At 42.9% G+C, this 19,231-nt stretch overlaps 1 protein-coding gene across 1 annotated transcript in view; it reads right to left on the reverse strand.

Annotated features, from left to right (window-relative positions):
- CLMN (calmin) overlaps window positions 1-15,691 on the reverse strand; it is a 70,312-nt gene extending 54,621 nt beyond the window's left edge. Inside the window, exon 1 of the mRNA XM_054400568.1 lies at window positions 15,610-15,691. Coding sequence (XP_054256543.1) covers window positions 15,610-15,691 — 82 coding nt within the window. The remainder of the gene's footprint in view (window positions 1-15,609) is intronic.
- Between the last annotated feature and the right edge of the window lie 3,540 nt (window positions 15,692-19,231).

Raw genomic sequence — 19,231 nt, forward strand, 5'->3', positions numbered from 1 at the left:
ACTAAAGCATGGGGATCAGTTACCTTCCTGTTCCACCAGCTTCTGGTGCAGCCTCTCTGGAGCAGTCTTTCTCTTGCTGTCCTGTTGTAACCACCTTCCCCTGCAGCAGCTGTAGAGAAGTCTAACCTCATGGCTGATACCCTTTCATAATAAATCAGAAATAATCTCTTTTCAAGCCCTTTCTTTCCCTTTGGTATCAAAATTACCTCAAAAATTCATTAATAAAATGCATATAAATATCTTCCATAAAGCTGTTTACCTCCGGGAGGTTACAGAAGTAAAACTACTGAAAGCGCAAGAAAACAGAATCTGACTCTCAACTGTACTGGGCTGCCACACTACATTCATTAATATACTCATGCAGATTAAACTTTTATTGCTAATATCATCATTTACTTACATAAGGATGTTCCATCTATTTCTCGAAGTCAAGAATGTGAAAAAACAGAAGGACTTAAGAGAGAGTAATGAAAAAGTAAGACAGTTAAAGATCCCTGGGTTTGATTGGTTTCATCTGGAAACTAACTGGCATGAAACATACTGGCATGTGAAATTCAGTAGTACAAATGAAGCTATGATAGTGGAATAAATTTTCAGATCAAATAAAACATCCTTTTTGTGATATTTCAAATCACATGACAGTGAAAAGACAGAATGCTTTGCAACAGCTTCTATATAAGAATCTCAACTATTAATTTGTAAATGTAAAAGGCCTCACAATGAAGGCAGAAAAATTTAACAAGCAGTTCAAACGCCAATGGAGAAGCACAGTGATCCCCAGACTTAGACCAGACTCAAAATGTCAACGTCTAACTAAGCTACTACTAAGTGAACAGCAACACAACTCAAAACTAGTTTCAACCCATTGAATGGGCAACTCTCACCTATACCACTTTAAATTTACCTATATCATTTTAATTCTAGCAATGTTACCATCCTTTAGATATTCTCCGATTTAGGTTTTGACACGTACAAGGAGCATATAAGAAATGCAGTTTCCCTGTGACCAAAGGTTTACAGTGCAAATAAGCAAATTAAAGCCAATGCATGGGAAAAAGAAAGGGAGAAAAATAGAAAAACATCACTTAATCTTGTGAGTTCCACCTTTAATAAATTTTGACAGTTCCCATATTGGAAGTAAAATAAACAAGCATTAGCAGCAAGTATTGTTTGGTGTAGTCTTATTTTGCTCTGTGACCTGCCCATTTGGTCCAAGAGAGAGAAGTCATTAAAAGCACAACGGGTCCACTGCGATTGCAACACAAAGGGCAGTCTTTCACTTCATACAAAGAAAACTAGCACAGATGGTGAATCAACATTTTGCAGGAAAATCCATGTGCTTCCACATTAATGAGACATGGAGTAGAAGAATACAGTATTATACACTGTCGTCATTATGTCAGAAGTGATTTGTTGTCCAGGCTTAGGTATCCAGATGGTACCAAAAATACTGCAAACTTTTTGTAAGCCCAAAGCTTTTCACTATAATTAAAAAATGGTTTCAGAAAATAAATTGGTTTCTCTGATTATTTCTAGCTCACATTTAACTGCTGAACATGCCCTTCGTTTTCCTTGCAGTGCTTTAACAAGGAGGATGTACATTCACCAGAAAACCTCAAAATGAAGAGCTGGGGAGCCATGGCACAGGACAGAGCTGTTGTGTAGAACCCCAACACTCCCAAAGTGCAGAGAAGATGGAACTGGTAAGCCATGAGCTCTGAGGCATTTCCCTGAAGACAGCAAGGTCTTCAGGAAAGACCTGATCTCTGGAAGCTATGTCCACAAACCTGCATGCAGGATGGCAGCAAAGCAAAACTAGCAAACTACATAAGCCATACTCATAGGGTTAAAAATAACTCAAACTGGGAGCAGTGAGTGCTTCTGATTCAGATCAGGTTTGACACCCTCCCCTCATGATGGGGTTTATCCATATCAATGCCAAAGCAATTGGACTTCATAAATATGTCCTATTTTCTTTTCTGATTGATGCCTCAAAAATCTTCATAAAAGCTCACAGTTAAATAATTGGTTTCTTTTCACTTCACCCTAGCAGACTCCCACAGGTTTCACTGTATTTTTTTCTCTTTTAAGTAAATTATACAGCCTCTTTTAAAAGGCTTGCCTTTAAAGAAGCAGCCTAGAAAATACCAGGCTAAATTTGACAAGTTTTTCCCTATGTTTCAAAGCCAGGGAAGGGCTTTTCTGGAAGAAGGTAACACCTTTTCTACCCAAATATATTGAAAATCTACTGAAGAAAACAGGAAAAAAAAAAGGAGAATAAAAAAAAAAGAAAAAGCAATGAACTACTGTGAGAGTATGTGGGTGGCAGGATTCAGTCTTTAATCTGACAGGTGTATGTCAGCACTTCTCTGTATCTCTAAGGGATCTAATTGTTTTCCTCTTTGCATTGCTATAGGTTTGTATTGTTTACTAACAATAACCCTTATTTTTAGATTATCTTCCTGCTAGTCTGCTTACCTAATGTCCAAAAACCTAACAGATCCACAAAGCAAGAAAAGCTGATGCCTTTCTTCACCAATGCACTTATTTGCCCTTCTGAGCAAATTGACCTTGAAATTAAAAATCCTATCATCAACTATGCAACAGACAATTGCAGTCCAAAGAGAGAATTACAGACTGGTAACTAGGGAGCAGGCAGAGGAGGTGGCTGCTCAGCTGACAGATATAAATAGTAAAATCCCAGTCAACAGGATATTATTGTTCTTTGGGGTTCCCAAAGAAGCCTTAAGCAATAGATCAGCTCCCACACATACACTGATCACAAGTCATTGCCTGTGTGCAGCAGAGAGGCTCTACCCAGGGACAACTCAAGGCTATTTCAGGAGTTATCAGGTCTCAGATCTCTTCATGCTCCAGTGGGAAGAAAGATTGAGAAAATGGGGGGAAGGCCTCAGCAAAGCACTTGTCATCTATTCATTTCTTTATTAATAACTCATCTCTAAAAATCATGAGACTAAATAGCAATGCTTTCCATGCCATGAAGCCAAGCCTAGATGGAGATCACCATACAAATACCAAAGAATTTGAGAAACTGGGAAAGCAAAGAAGAAAAGGCTTCTTCCAGGAGCAGGTGAGAATGGCTTATTTATCAAACTGTAACTCCACAAGTTACAACTAGCTTCAAGTAAAGGCAGTTTACACTCTCAGGTATTGTAGAACTTCCTTTATAAACTGCATTTCAAGGTGAAGCAATGAATTGCCTCATTCTCTATGACCTTTGCAGAATGAAAAAACAGAATCTATTTCTTGTTTTGTTTCATTAGCTCTCTGACTTTCTTCTCTTGCAGAACATATACTTATAGTCATCCAAGGTAGGCAAGTCATCTTTAGGCAGGCACCTCCACATTCATGCAGATTAATGTGTCTCATCCATACCCTAAGCAAGCTGTCCCTTGGTCTGCCTCTCTACCCCACTGACTATTTCAGACCCATGCACAAGGGAAACTGGGTTTCAGGACAGTGGATGTAGCACTGCTCTCTTAAAACAACATTGGGATGATTCTGAGAACTGAACTGAAGGGTATGATTTGATGGCAAGTTCAGCCTGGGATAAAACATAATCTGATTAATTTGCATGCAAACAGAAAGCTTTACTTAGCATACATTCCTCAAAGAAAGTAAGTTATAGTTCCTGGAGATGTTCATCGTTAATTAACCTCTTCCAGCTTCTAATAGCAAGTGTTCTTCCTTCACCAGCTCCACTTTACCTCCTTTCTAGAAACACATGCTCACAGCAAGCAGAATCCTGGGACAAACTCAGTGAAATGAAAGCATAGTAGGAGGAAAAGGGACCACAGCTGATTTGTATCTTGACATTTTTAGGAAGAAGTTCTTCACCGTGAAGATGGTGAGACACTGGAACAAGTTGCCCACGCAGGTGGTGGCAGCCCCATCCCTGGAAGTTTTTAAGGCCAGGTTGGATGTGGCTCTGGGCAACCTGATCTAGTGTGAAGTGTCCCAGACCATGGCAGGGGGATTGGAACTAGATGATCCTTGAGGTCCCTTCCAGCCCTGACAATTCTATGATTCTATGATTCCAATGCACCTGGAGGAAAAAAAAGGTTTTACCTGAAAATGATAAATAGTAACATAAAGATTATCAACGTGAGATTTCAAAAACTATACCTTCACAAATAGGGAGAAGTAGAAGAAAGCAGAAAGCAAGTTGATTCCATTCCACAAACATTTTGTTCTTGCATTAAAAAAACTCAAGCCAATGCAAAATGAAGTCTGACTGCACTCAGCCTTCATATCAATTGGTATGCTCTGGGGAGAATATCAATGAGCATGAGTAAACTCAGAAGGAAACTGCCCACCACCAAACATGGGCACACCACATGCCGGGACAAAAGATGAGTTTGTAGCTTCATGTGAATTATCAAGTTGTAAAAGTTTATGAAAGATATGGTAGTGTGTATGTGTTACAGTTCACATGAACTTTTAAATGACACTGTGAGCTTTTGCTGCCAGATGGTGAAGCAGAGAAAAAGGTGTGAAGACAGGAATTTGGTCAAGTAGTTATACTGGTCACCTTGGAAAGAGAAGATCAAAGTTCAAGGCCTGCTCCATTAAAACTTTCCATGTTCACACACAGATAAGTATATCATTAGGCTGTCTGAAATAAATCCTTCGGCTTTCAGGTACCTTCGATCCCAACCCTAACATCTAGAGAGAAATACATCAAAACTGTGAGACGCTCAGATACTAAAGAAACAGAAATAAACCTCTGCTAGAATGTATTAAGAACACATTTCAACTCTAGTCAAAGAAAACACAAAGCAGTGGGAAAGAAAGCCTAAGCATATCAATATTATCCAAGTACCAGAACTCAAGCTTGGACCATTTCTGTAAACCCACAGTTATTAAATGCTACTTCCACATGCAGAAAAGCCCCATCCTTCTATAAGGATGCAGCATGCAAGAAAATACACATGTAGCAGAACTGGCAAGCCAAAATGCTGTGGGTAGCCCATGACCATCTTTTTGTCACACAAACATCAGGTTAGCACATGAAGCTGTTTTCCACACAGCCAGTGTTTAGGCTCCAAAACTGATCCTTAGTGTGATAAATTACATATGCAGAAACTTTGGCTTGTAAAGCCTGAATGGCAGCAGCCCTACAGTCAGTCACTCTTCATAAGCTCTGATTCATTAGTGAAATGAGAATATGAGAGGTCAAGTGAAAATTTGTTTCATAATTAAGTGCCTGAATGACAAAGTTGTCTACTGGCCTGAGTGACACAACATGAAGTCTCATCTGAGCTTGCTGTAAGCATCCAGATCACCTCTGCAACTGGCTTTTGTCCTTATTCTCAGCATAAAAGTGAAGGACTCAATATGCATGAAAAAAATTGGGATCCTGCACCAAAAACAAACAAAAAATGCTCTAGGGCAGTCATGGAATAGGCAAAGAATCTATAATTAAACCTTCCCCAAACTAAAGGAAGTCAAGGATTTGAAAGGTACCCAATATCTGGGTACCCTTCAGATGAAACAAAAACTGAATATAACAGGCTGTGTTAAGTAGTTTTCAAACAGTCTCCAGGGATAGAGCTTTCCAGACCTCACTCACTACCTCTGGATCTCTCAGCACCTGAGGTTGGCCACTCTCGGTGATGTCTGGGTCTGGACAGGAAGCACGCACTGCCCTTCTACTTCAGACACAGGCTACCATCACCAGAGTCACAACCACTTCCTGACTTCAGAGTAGTCACACTGGTGTGACCTCCAAGTTCTTAACTTAAAATACACTTATGATGAGTGATACTGTCAACTGCAGCATTACAGATGAAAGATTTTACAATGTCCCTTAGCTAATGTTAGCCACCAAAACATGGTGCTTCCTCTTGATACACACAGTTTTTGCAGACAATTAAATCTCCTATCTTCTTTGATCCTTCTGATAAACAGAATGTTTAAAAGTTTTGAAAGGCCAACATTGAACACATCAAGAAGACTGTCCACCTTCAAAAGAAGAAATGCAGCTTACGCAGCAAATTCTACTCTCGCTTCTTTCAGCCAAGATCAACAATTGTATTAACTTCATGGAAGAAAGATGAAAATACATTCTTTTTAACCAACATTAGATCTCTTAGAAACTTTTTTCTTTATACTAGGGAGAAATGGAAGAACTCACACAAGAGTCCCCTATAACTTCAAATCACTCTGTATCCAAGGAAATCTTCAAACAAACAAAACAAACAAAAAACCCCAAATAAAAAAAAAAATCAAAACAAACAAACCCCACCACCACCACAAACACCAAACAAAATTAAAAAAACAACCTTGAGAGTAACAGGAACTAAATGCTGTTCCAGTAGCATTAATCATTGGGGCCAGGAAGTCCCCTACCCGGCATGGAACCTGAGAACAAGAACAGGGACTGAATGCTTCCAACTTACTCTGAACATGCTAGAATCACTGAGGATTTGTAGCAGAAATTGGCCAACTGAGAACCTTGTCAAAAAAGAAGAGTCAATGGGAATTTTGTCTCTGAAAGGTCATCTTCTCATTTGGGCAGGATTTTTACAATTTACCAATTTGAAGTATCGTATGAAGGTGCTGGCCACAGTCCCTCCTGCACTATCATAGGCTTCTGAAGACCACACTCTTCCCCATTTGCCCACTTCTGTTTGCCTGGTTACTCTCCCTGGGAAAACAGCCCAGACAGATTTATGTTTCTTTCCTTATATCTATCCGAGACAATGAGACTGAAGAAGACATTTCATACTATGTCATTTATAAATACTGTATTAAGTTATAACTGCAGTTCATGTTTATCATTAACATCAGTAAAAGCCAAAGAGCTTTAATCATATGTCCTGATGCAATCATAGAAGGATCAGTTTTTTAACAGTTATCTTCATTGGCATTGCTTTCATTTGTCGTAGTGCCAGGACTCTCATGCCCTTCCCATTTTTCACTGAGCCAAGAGAAGCATAATCAGTTCTTGGTTGTGAACTACACTGGCTGCATACGCAAAACATCTACTGATTTACATCAGGGAGCTCTTTGCAAAGCGAAAACAAAATAGCAAAATACTTCTGACCATTAGTGCACAACAGAAGAAAAGCCTGTGCACACAACCAGTCCCTGTGCTTTGGCAGCAATTCAGAGCTTCAGCTGCAGTCCCTTGAAATGGACAGTTCAGGCTGTGATACGGCTCTCACAACATATGAGTAATGCATGGACACCTGATCATCAAGGACTTTATTGTACTGTTACTCAGACTTAAAGAAAAAATAGGAGAAACAAGCTGGAAGAATAAAAACACAGCTTACCAAAAGCACCTGAGAGTTATGAGGAACTAGCAAGATTAGCACACAGCAGAGACCTTCCACAGGTTTCAGAAATATTAACAAATGAAGAATTCTGAGGGACAGGTCCAAAACAGTAAGACCTGACATGTTACCATTTACAGCAACGGTAAGCTGGATGGGGAGGGAAAAAGTGCATGTAGGCAATTTACTTGAAGTTCATTTTCTCACCTGTAAATACCTTCTTCCTGGTGTAACATACAAAATGCTTTCTTCTAATGGACCCTTTCTTAACCCACAGATGGCCACTGCCAACCCACAGCGAACAACACTCACTACAGAGAGTTTCAGACCCTCCGAGAGAAAATCCCAGCTGCAAGACCTAAGTCTGAGTTTCCATGCAAGTCTGGCTGGCTAAAATGTGGAGCACCTGCCCTGGGGGTCTCAGTATAAGAACAAGAGCATTGTGACATTTCCCATGATGGTGGTTAATCACACACTCAAGACTCCTTTCACGACCAGGTAACTGCAAGAGTCTCCAACCCAACCATAATATGACACAGAAAACTGAGAAGTCCAGCAGTTCAAGAAGCCACAAATCCCCCCAGTACAGACAAGCATAAAAGTATTCACTGCCTTCAGACAAGATTTGGCCTTAGGCTTAAAGTCCCTGTTCACATGAAAGCACTGGTGCTGCAATTGATCTAGCTGGCCCATTATGGGTAAAGCATCACTGGCTTTCACAAGGCTCTGGATGGACTCAGACATACAGAGAAGAGCCTGGATAAGAGAAGACTCCAGGGGGACTTCATAACTGCCTTCCAACACATAAAAGGAACCTACAGGAAGGCTGGAGAGGGACTTTTTACAAGAGTGTCCACTGACAAGACAAGTGGAAATGGATTCAAATTGAAGGAGAATAAGTTTAGAATGGACCTTAAGAAGAAATTCTTCACTACCAGGGTGGCAAGACTCTGGAATGGATTGTCCAGAGAGGTTGTAGATGCCCCCTCCCTGGAGACGTTCAAGACCAGGTTGGATGGGGCCTTGAGTAACCTGGTCTAGTTGAGAGGCGTCCCTGCCTATGGCAGGGAGGTTGGATTAGATGATCTCTAAAGTCTCTTCCAGCCTAAGCCAATCTATAATTCTACGATTCTAAGATTATTGGAGTGAGTGAGGCAGCACTGGAGCTGCAGGACCTGTATGGTAGGGTCTGGCTGGAGTGTAAACCTTAACACGCCGATAAACAGCTGCGTCTCTTGGTAACAGACACTGCACAAGAGCACAGGCTTTATTGCGTATCTTGAGACACTACAAGAGGCACTCGTTCCCAGACTTAATTTGGATAGGATGAAGATCCAAAGAGATACACTCATTAAAGTAACAGGGACTGGAATATAAGTGTTGTTACTTGAAAATAATCATGTGGCACATATTTAATCGGCATTTATCCTGTAAACAACTAGAACTATACTACCAAAAGAAAGAAAACAAACAAACAAACAAACAAAACAAACAAAAAACATAAAAATCTCCATAATAGAGCATATCAACAACACTGGTCTAGAAAGATCTCATTTATCACTACAAATAGTGTAAGACACTAACATAAAAAGTATAAAACCCAGAGTAACTTGTTGATAAATTCACTGGGTCTGAATTACAGATATGTATTAGGAGTAATTTTCAGGATACTCCAGCATAAAATAAAATTTTTATATATGTCTGAATTAGCAGAAAACAATTAACAGAATCCCTCCAAGCATTACACTGTTTCCACACGTATGTGGAATGTCATTGAATTAAGTAATGGGCATAGATATCAGAGTTATCTTTTAAGTGTTTTTGATAACACTTAAAGTGTTAGGTTTAGTAGGATTTCTGGCTTTATACAGAATTCTCTCAGCCTGTAGGTTACATGTCCGCAGGTATTCACTGTGCAGGCACTTAGGCTGAAGCTTTTATGAGCATCCTTAGATGATGCTGATACAAGCTTGTGTTCATGGCTACAGCTACAACATAGCTCAGCTCCTTGCACAGAAAAACGCAGCAATTATAATGAAGAAAAATTCATTCTGCAATCCTCCACCTACAGTGCCTGTATTTAACTGGTTGACGACAGTTAAAAATAGAAGAGCATGCAGAAAAAGACACATTTCTTAAAAGGTGCTGTGATGCCCTACACCACCCCAGCAGTGGCACAGATGTGAGTGCTGATCTGGTAATGTCTTCTCCTGAATACTTAATATTGAGAATCTTTTAGACTTCTACAGGACAAGACAGATAAAATATGGCTCTTCCCCTTTAGACATAAGCACTTAATCATTCTACAACAACAGGAAGTATGAACAGCATAGGACATAAACAAATAATGTTTAAATGGACACTGACAAGCTAAAATGCTCACGGTTGCTTAATCGAGTCCAATAGAAAGCTGCCTTTAAAATGGAGAAAGGAAATCAAATCACCCTTGGTAATATTTTCAAAGTAAATAATAGATATACTGCAGGATGCAAGTGAAATAACCTTTAAGTGTCTTTAAGAGAAAGAATTGTTTCGATTTCTTCCAAGCTGAGTGGGCAAAAGAAAAAACAAGGAGAAACTATGGGAAGTACATTATATTTTTAAACAGGCACTAGTTTTAACACAGTGTTTTGAAGACTGTGATTTTTTTTTTAACTAATGCCATTCAACTTCAAGCAAGTGATACAGTCTGAGGAGTCACCAGCTCTCCTACCGCTGAGGCTGGCCAGTGCTTGAACAACAGCTCACAAAGGAAAGACGGGGACTGGGATGTGGGCAAGTAACACAGGATCAACCCCATGCCTCGAGTCAGGTCCATGCCTGGATGCCAAACACAGTTAATAACAGGAGTGTTAAGAGTTTGTTTGGCCATCATGCTACTGGGCATGATTTGAATTTGGTGTAATTTCATCCATGCAATGGGACAGACAACCCAAACTCCTATTTGTCAGAGAAACTAGGCACTAACCTTGTTAAAACTGCATGATGAAACACGCAGTCTATATTTTGTCTTACCTCTCACTGTTCCTTTATTTCACTGCCAAGATTCCTACATCTGAAGCAGGTAAGCTTTCCTTACATTGCTGACAAATGTTGTCAAGTGTTAGAGGGCCCTTACAAAGATCATCCCCATCAGAACATCTAGGTTTCCAGCATGATCTTTAGTTTCCTATACCTGGATCTGAATCTTTATTTTGGGAGTTCACATTTATAACTCTCAGACCTATTTACCTTCACCTTTATATAAAATAGGGTCGCTTTGTAGTTCTTCCAGGCTTTTTCTAAGATTCTCCAGGCAATTTAATCTTTACAAATGTCACTCTAATCTACAAAGAGTTCCACCAAAATGAAATCTACAGGCAGAAAGAAATCCTGCTGAATGTGGTGACAAGTTATGGAAGAGTTAAAGTATTGAACAGTTACAGCACTTTATTTTTGTCAGGATGAATGGATACATTAAAAAAGGTTACTTTCTATTTATGAAATTTCCATAGCTTTGAAAAGCATGTCCAACTACAGCAAACAGGTCAAATACTGCTGTATCTGGTAATTAAAAAAAATATATTCTTTCTATTTAAGTGCAAAAGTCATAAGAATTATGCTTTATACATAAATGGATAAACAAAAGATTGACTATAGCATCTGCCTTTGGTTGTCCATTAGAGATGCCAGAGTTAACTTTTGTATCAGAGTTAAGCATCCATATCACCTCTTAAGACAGCTTTTGGGACTTGTTACCTCAAAAGAAGCTGAGGTTCATATCAGCAATAACCATAGTTACTACTGTCCAAAGCTTCTACAGTCTAGATCTTAAGGATCCAAATGACATAAGCAAAATCAGAAAGTGCTGGCAGTTTGCAGCTAAGTGATTCACCCACAGGTACAAACTAGGACAAGGACAGTGAACCAATTAGGCTAGTATTTGTTCAGTCTAATTCCTCCAGCCCATCACCACTTCTCCCCCCCACCCCTTATTTCTGACAGCAACCCTCAACAGAGCATGCCTGAGACTCAGTAAAGTATTTAAATGTACTGAAATCAAGGAATAAACATCTACGGATTTCTGTGGGGTGCGCACCAAACTCTGAAGTAGAAAAATGACAAGCAGCTGGACTTTAGAATCCTTGTCTAATCCTCTCATAGAATGGTAGAGTTCTACCATCTCAGCCCACATATTCTGTTACAAATACACAAAATGAGCATTCATCCCATGATTATTTTTAAGTAGTGGCAACACCACTTGTTTGCCAGAGGTGGACAACACGTGTGACTGAATAAAGTATTCATCTCTTCATATTTCATTGCAAGGAATGTAAGGAAAGACATGTGTTATTAAATATACATCCAGATTATTGCAAAGCACATGATCAAAATATCATCTAAAAGATAATAAACCCTGTGGAGGATGTTGCCTCTTTCCAGTGAGTGCAATTCACCACATAAGAGAGTATATTTTTGACGATCCTAAATCAAGCTTCCAGTACTGAAGATTTCAAACTGTTCTCGTGTTGTAACAAAATGTTCCCACTGGTGGTGTAATGAAAGAAAGAAAGGAAAAAAAAAATCTCCTGGCAGGAAATTAATTATTGAGCTTCCACTGCTTGATGATGTGCTCCTACATTCTGCACAGGCTCCATTTTTCCCGTTCAATATGTGGAGAAATTTACTATGGAGAATAAAGAAACAGAACAAAGGGTACAAGACCATCAGTCTGGTAAACACATTTAGAAACCGAACAGACCTGGAATGAGAAACTTGGTTTGCGCATTACCACACCTGGCACTTATTTCCTCTTTACATTCCCTTTTCCTCTTCTCCATCAGACTGTCACTTTTGCTTCTGTTTTCTGAAATTACCTCTGTTGAGAATGGAAGTATTGTGCCTGGCTTTTAGCATCACTTACCTGTGACAGATTTGAACCATCACTTCCTTCACTGAAAAAATAAAATGTAAAGTCTCAGATCTCAATGGAAAGGGAACATAAAAGCCCATCATTATATTCCTATGCCTAAATATCCAGATGTAAATCCCTTTTTAAAACCATCCCTTTTCCTCCTATATCCAGTCTCTTTAGCATGTTTCACTCCTTGCTGTCAGTTTTAGTCTCCCTCTGAAAAAGCTGAGAATCCCACACATGCCATAGTTTCACCCATCAGTTACATGACAGAATATATACTTCCCAAGGCTACCTCAGCACCCAGCACATGTACCTAGAACAACTAAATTCGGTGGGATCATACCACTGCAAAGGCACCCCATAACAGCAGGCACTTCCCAGTACCATGCTTCCTGGATCCTCCCTGGATGTGGAACTACCAAATTAGAGGGAAGATGCCACAGACTGAAACAGCATATGCTGTCTTCAAATAGTATTTTACGTCAGTAGTGCTCTGCAGCTTAGGGAAGATAACGAAGAACTTTTCAAGAGAAATTAATAATTTAGGTTTTAAAAAAGGAGGTAGAAAAGGTATGGAAAACTGCTACAGTATATGGCTCTGTGATGCCTGCAGAAACTTGAATAGCAGTTAGGTTGCTCAGGTGTTAGTGGTACCATTTTGCATGGTCATCACCACTTAGGTTCATCTTCTTTGGCTCTTCCATCAGACGCTAGGCAGGATGGTTCAGACACAGCATGACAGTAATGCCTCTATTTGCCTTCCAGACCTTGTATTTGGCTGGCTCCACGCATCAGCTAAAGTCTCCACCTCTGTACACAGAGATGCCAGTGTTTTCATGTACTTCTCATTATCTGCAAATATTTAGGTGCTGCCTCTCATCCCCTCCTTACAACATACTCCCTCTTGGGTAGCATATAATAGGGTATTATACCATGGGGTCCCTAGACATGAGGAAGCACCTTCATGTACATAAAATGTCCCATTGTAAATGTGGATTCTGGAATAAGACAACCTATCAACTTCATCAAACCTACCCTAAACACATCTTGCAAGAGAGTGCTGCAGGAACAGAAGATGCAGAAGCAGACGGAGACCCTCACCACCCATGATCCTTCCTGTGGCCCTGACCAGCAAGGCCCTGCAGGAGCTCTGCTGGTGCTGCTGGAAACTCTGCATCATCCCCAGCTCATTTTTCATCCTAGACTCATGACTTTCTAGCACATCAAAACCGTTGTTGATTCTGCAACTGACAGACAATGATATTAGCTGTGATTCAGATCACATTGTTTTGAGAGGAGAGAATGAATCTTGAATTATAAAGCAGGTGCAAGTTTAATTACAACGTATGAACATAGAGCATATGCTGCCATTTTGCAAGAAACGACACTGAAGAGAAGAACCATGCTTTGCCACCGAGCTCCTGAGTGACAAAAATCACACTCTGACGAGTATCAGCCTCACCATCTGTAAAACGTTTCTCACCTCCAGAAGATAACGTGAGAACTACGTGTTACAAATCATATGTACTGTAAGTGATAGATATTATAACTTCCTTTGGAGCAGCGCTTTAGAAGAAATGCCCTTTCTCCCCTATAATTGCCCACACTGGGCATAGAACTTCTTAAAACTCAATAGTACAACTAATATACCTCTCAAAATTCCTCTTGTATGGTAAGAAGGGAACAGGAGGGGTTTTTTTCATAAGCATCACGTTATTCAAAGGAATTTTCCCAGTAGGATGACATTCTCCTACAGGACTACACGAATTTTAGAGAAGGCTGTGTGCATCTACATAAATGCAATTTAAGTTCCAGAAAGGGAAGTGAGTTTAACTCCTTCTAACACAAATAACTGAGGTGCAAAGCCAAAAACATGTTAGTCTTTTTAAGAACAGTTTCATTTTCTGTTCTCTCTCAAAAAATGCCCATGAATTAAGGATTAAACCTGGCTTAATTGATACAGCTTCAAGCAACAAGACTTCAGAGGCAGGCCATCCTTGCTAACACACAGAATTGAAAGAGACAGAGCTAGGAGTGAAAAATGTAGAAATTACACTGTAAAGTCAAAATTCAAGGGGGGTTCGACCTGGAATCAACAGCCCTGTCTGTACCCAAAATCTAAATTTCAGAGATTATGGTGATAAAGGTCAAGATGCTGTGGAGCGATCCCATCAGCAGTTAACTGGATTAATGCAACATTAGAGATGAAAGAATGGTTCATTTGGGTCTCTTCTCTGATAAATTATCCATCTTCTATAATCAAGCCAAACCAAAACTCACTTCCAGAACTGCACTGCCTCTGCCAGTACACAGTGCTTTAATATCATTATGCACAAAGAGGAAGAGATAATGACCTGTAACTCAAGTCTATTATTTTTATGGAACATGAAGATACATTGCAGTCAGATCTCAGCTGTTGATTAAGATTGGTATTAAATGAGCTGTTCTCCAATAAAGCACTGCTGGTTTTCCTTCTTTCATCGATTGTTGCTGTCCTTGCCAATCAGGGAGTTAGTCGGTGAAGGGAAAGCATAACTTTGCCGGAACTACTACACTGGTATCGAACTCATTCAAACCAAGGTATCTGCATCCTTTCTGCCAGCACAGCCCGTAGCAGAATAGGAGAGTATCTCACAAGTGATTTATCCAAAATCTCCGGCCATGTTTATTTAACAGTATCTGATGAGAAGGTGCATTCAATGAAGTACTCTGATAGCCCTCGGTTTCCCTCCAGACTGCGCTGATACAGACCTAGAGCAGTATCCTGGCTTCGGCCGAGTACCTCCACATCTCCAGGTCAGAGTGGCAGGGTGGGCTCTGCCCCCCAGCTTGTGGGGCGCCTTTGCTTCTGAGAGGTCAAAAGGCAAGGCTCCCGTTACCCGCAGAGACAGGGTGCGCTCCGGCACCCCTCGCTTTGCATCGCCCAGCCGGCGAGGTTCCCCCGAGGGACAGCGAGCTGAGTCGGAGCCTGCAGCCCTCCTCCTCGACGGACCCCCGGGAAGATGCTGTGGGTGGCACTACCCCCCTGACCGGGTCCCGGGGCTGTGCTGTCCCTCGCCTCCGCAGCATCACCTGCGCCCGCGGAGCCCCCGCGCCCTGTCCCTGCCTCCGGGGCCGGGCGCCGCTCGCCCCGGCGTTGGGACTCTCAGCGGGCTGGGCGGGCCCAGCGCCGCAATCGGGGTAAACTTTGGCCCCACCGTCTTCCCCACTTCTGCCCTGCAAGCCGCATCGCCCCCGCTTCGGGGCGCCGAGGGAGTTCGCACCGCGGCCCCGGGGGCAGGCTGGAGAGTCATCGCAACCCCGCGCCAGGGCACGGGCAGCGGCGGAGGAGGAAGGAGCGGCACAGGGAGAGGAAGGGGAGCGAGGCGGCCCGGAGGCGGAGGGAGGGGTTTCTCGGGGGTGTTGGTTTACCTTGGAGGTTCTGCACTCGGATGTCGCTGATGTGCCCGATGAGCTCCTCGCGCTGGAACCAGTCCCATTCCTGCCCGGCCATGGGGACGAGGGGCCGGGGTAAGGGGGCGGTGGGAGACGGCGGCACCGCCGCCGCCTTCACCGGCACCGCCGCCGCCTTCACCGGCACCGACGGCGGGCGCGGCGCGGAGCGGGCGGAGGGGGGACGGCCCCTCTCCGCGCAGCGCAGCGCTGCGCCCCGCCCCGCGGCCCGCCCTTCCCTCTCACCCGCCGCTGTTCGCCCGGCCGGCCGAGGGCGACGGAGCGCTGAAGCGCAGCGGGGCGGGGTGAAGCAGGGGTTCGGTGATGCCTCTCACCGCGGGCAGTTGCTCGCCTGCCGTCCCCTTCCTGCCCTCGCCAGCGGCAGAGGGACTCCCACAGCGCCTCCCTGGAGAGCGGCGTGAGCGGTGGCGTGGCCCCAGCACCAACCGCCCCAGCACCAACCGCCCCCACGGGCGCAGCCTGCCCTGGCCTCGTCGCTGCGGATACCACCAACCCCCGGCCCCGCCGGGAGAGCTTCCCTCGCCGCCCATCGCCTCATCCCTGTCGGGAGCGGCCTGCTGGCGCTCCAAATAAATACGTTTTTCTTGCTGAGGCGGCAGTGGGGTTGCAAACAATAACGAGCTCTTGTCTGCTTTCTCTTGCTGTGCCTGGGGAGGGGAGAAGTGTCATCCACCAGAATAAATGTCACCCATCCACGGCAGAAATGGAAGATGGAAGTGTGAATGGCAGAGAAGTTTTTCCTCATGGAGATGAAATAAGCGCCACTAGAAATTAAACACGTTAAAAGCCTATTTGTGTACTCATTTATCTACTTTTCCTAGGCTGTTCAGGCTGTCGATTTTCCTTTGTGGTGAATTTTCAAACGAATATCTTCATTTACACTGTTTTTCATCAAAATCAGACAGCAACTGTTATCAAGGCTCTTCAGTATCACTAAAATGGGTGCTCTACAAACTCAGAGCAGCATGAGCAGTTCCTTCACATACAAGGCATCTCATTACAATGTACCACTGGTTGTACTTGCACGCCTGTTTTCAAATCATGATGAAGACTGTATAATGTAAACAGCAAATTCTGACACAATCCAGTCAGACTAGTATAGCACCATTAGTTAGACTAGCAAAACACACAGGTTGAAATCTACAAAGTTAAATATAAACAAACTGGGATCTAGAGATTGTGGTTCTTTGAAGTTGGAAGTGTTTGTGTGATCCCAGGTAAATGCTTACTCCATGCAACCAGTGGTTTCATCCAACTGAGGAATGCAGTGCACTTCCCATAGCCCGCTTGGATGATTTCTCTATTGCGATTCAAAATTAGAGTGAGATGGTGAGAAGGCAAAGTCACCCACTGAGCATCTAATAGGTGACCTATTCTGTCACTGCTGTGACATGCACCAGTGAACTATCCCAAAACCTGGTCTCTAAGAGTGATAGGCGGTCTTTAGCTCTTTACATATGAAGGCTTGAAAGTTTTGCATGAATGTAAGGACAGATGAACACCAGACCAAAGAGCTGATAAACCTGAATGCAAGGAACAGAAGAAACAGCTTGTGAAAAGGAAAATATATCTGAGCTCAGCCAGATTTGCACAAATTGCAACGCCTGGCTTTGACTTTGTTTTCTGTTGGGAGGATCTGTTTTTTTCCATGAGTTAACTGAGTGGGCTGAATGCATGAATGCCATGTTTAGAGGTGGAGCTGGAAACTGAGCCAGTGTGGCTGTGGGAAAAGCAGGTGAAGGACTTTGCTACATTAGTGAAATACTGTCTATAAGGGACAGCTGGATGTCCCTAGTCTGCCCTGCTGCTCAAAGCAGAACTACTGCTGATGTCCAACAGGGACAGCCGAGGCTTTGTCTCATCATATGTGGGCACCCTCCATGAGCTGGGGTTTCATGAACTCTCTAAGAGAGCCTGTGCACCCTGCACTGGCTCACTCATGAGACCTCCCAGTGGCCACTTGCTATGGTCAATATGCCAGCTGGAGAAAGGGAACTGGTAGGCAATGCAGGTAAAAGAGTAAGAAGTGGACCAGCCTGCAGTCTTCAGCAACAGAACCATAGAATCACAGAATTATTTAGGTTGGAAAAGACCTTAAAGTTCATTGGGTCCAACTGTTAACCTAAAACTGTCAAGTTCACTAATAAACCAACTCCCTAAGTGCAACATTACACATCTTTTAAATACTTTCAGGGATAGTGCCTCAATCACTTCCCTGGGCTACCTGTTCCGGTTCTCAGTGTGGTGAAGAAATCAATTCAACATCCAATCTAAACATCCCCTGGTGTAACCTGAGGCCATTTCCTATTGTCCTGTCACTTGTTATCGGGAAGAAGAGACCAATACCCACCTCACTACAATCTCCTTTCAGGTAGTTGTAGAGAGCAAGAAGGTCTCCCCTCAACCTCCTTTTCTCCAGATTAAACAACCCCAGTTACCTTCATCCATTCCTCATAAGACTTGTGCTTTAGACCCTTCACCAGCTTCATCGCCCTTCTTTGGACATGCTCCAGTACCTTTGGACACACTCCATCACAGTATTTGAGGTACAGCCTCACCAGTGCCCTGTACCAGGGAACAACCACTTGCCTAGTCCTGATGTTCCCACTATTTCTGGTACAGGAAGTGGACAGTGAAGTGCAGTAGAAGGAGCAAAGGTCAGAGGAAGCAATTAAGTAACTCCTCACTGCCAGCCCCACCTGTGACATTACACCTGTGATTTACTGCTTTCTGCACACTTTTCTGGGGCTAATTACTGCCTGCACCCTGCTCCCTGTCCCTGCACAAGAACTACCTGGCTCCAGTATCAGGGTGGAGGAGAGTGCAGCCTTGGTGCTTCTGACATCTCCAGGCCTGCCAGGTAGCTGCATTTAACCTGCACAGTCTGGGTCTCAGGGTCAGGTTGGGTTAAGATGTTGTAAATTATTAACACTGTGAGCATGAGGACATTAAAACTGCTTAGGGAGAGGAGGAAGGCATTAAATCTTTCATACCTGAGAAAGCATCTGCTCTGTGCAGCCGCATCTTCTGAAGGCAAAATGGCACTGGCTGGTGTGATCTGGCAGGCAGCACAGGCTGGGACTGCCTGCTCTTCCTGCACGGAGCATCAACAACACAGCCTGCCCTTCTCCTGCCAGTGAGTCAGGCAGGATCTTAGCCCTGACCTGGGGTCCAACGCCCATTTGGCAGGTTTGGGCACTCCAGTTGCTAGCCCAGTACATCAATATAAGCTGCATTGACCTAATCTTACATTAATATGCTGGACCATGAGCTACTGTGAATGGAAACTCTGGTCTAGTTTCACTTAGCCAGTGTGCAGCTCTGTCCAGGGAGACCACAAGCCATGTTGCCTGTATTTGTCTCTCCAAGACTTCAGCACCTTCCCCAACAAACTTGGCAGTTAGCAGAAGACCTCATAGTTAGAAACTCCTCTGAAATGGTTGTAAAAACCCCTGCAATATATGCAGAACTACGTGCTCAAAAGTAAAAAGCTAAGCCTCTAAAATATTGACACTTAAAAAAAAAGTTGAGATCAAAGGGGGCATCCTTTATAAACATTTTTCCTTACATTTTTACTTTC

The sequence above is a fragment of the Indicator indicator genome, chromosome 4 (genome assembly GCF_027791375.1).
Source record: "Indicator indicator isolate 239-I01 chromosome 4, UM_Iind_1.1, whole genome shotgun sequence".
Classification (NCBI taxonomy): domain Eukaryota; kingdom Metazoa; phylum Chordata; class Aves; order Piciformes; family Indicatoridae; genus Indicator; species Indicator indicator.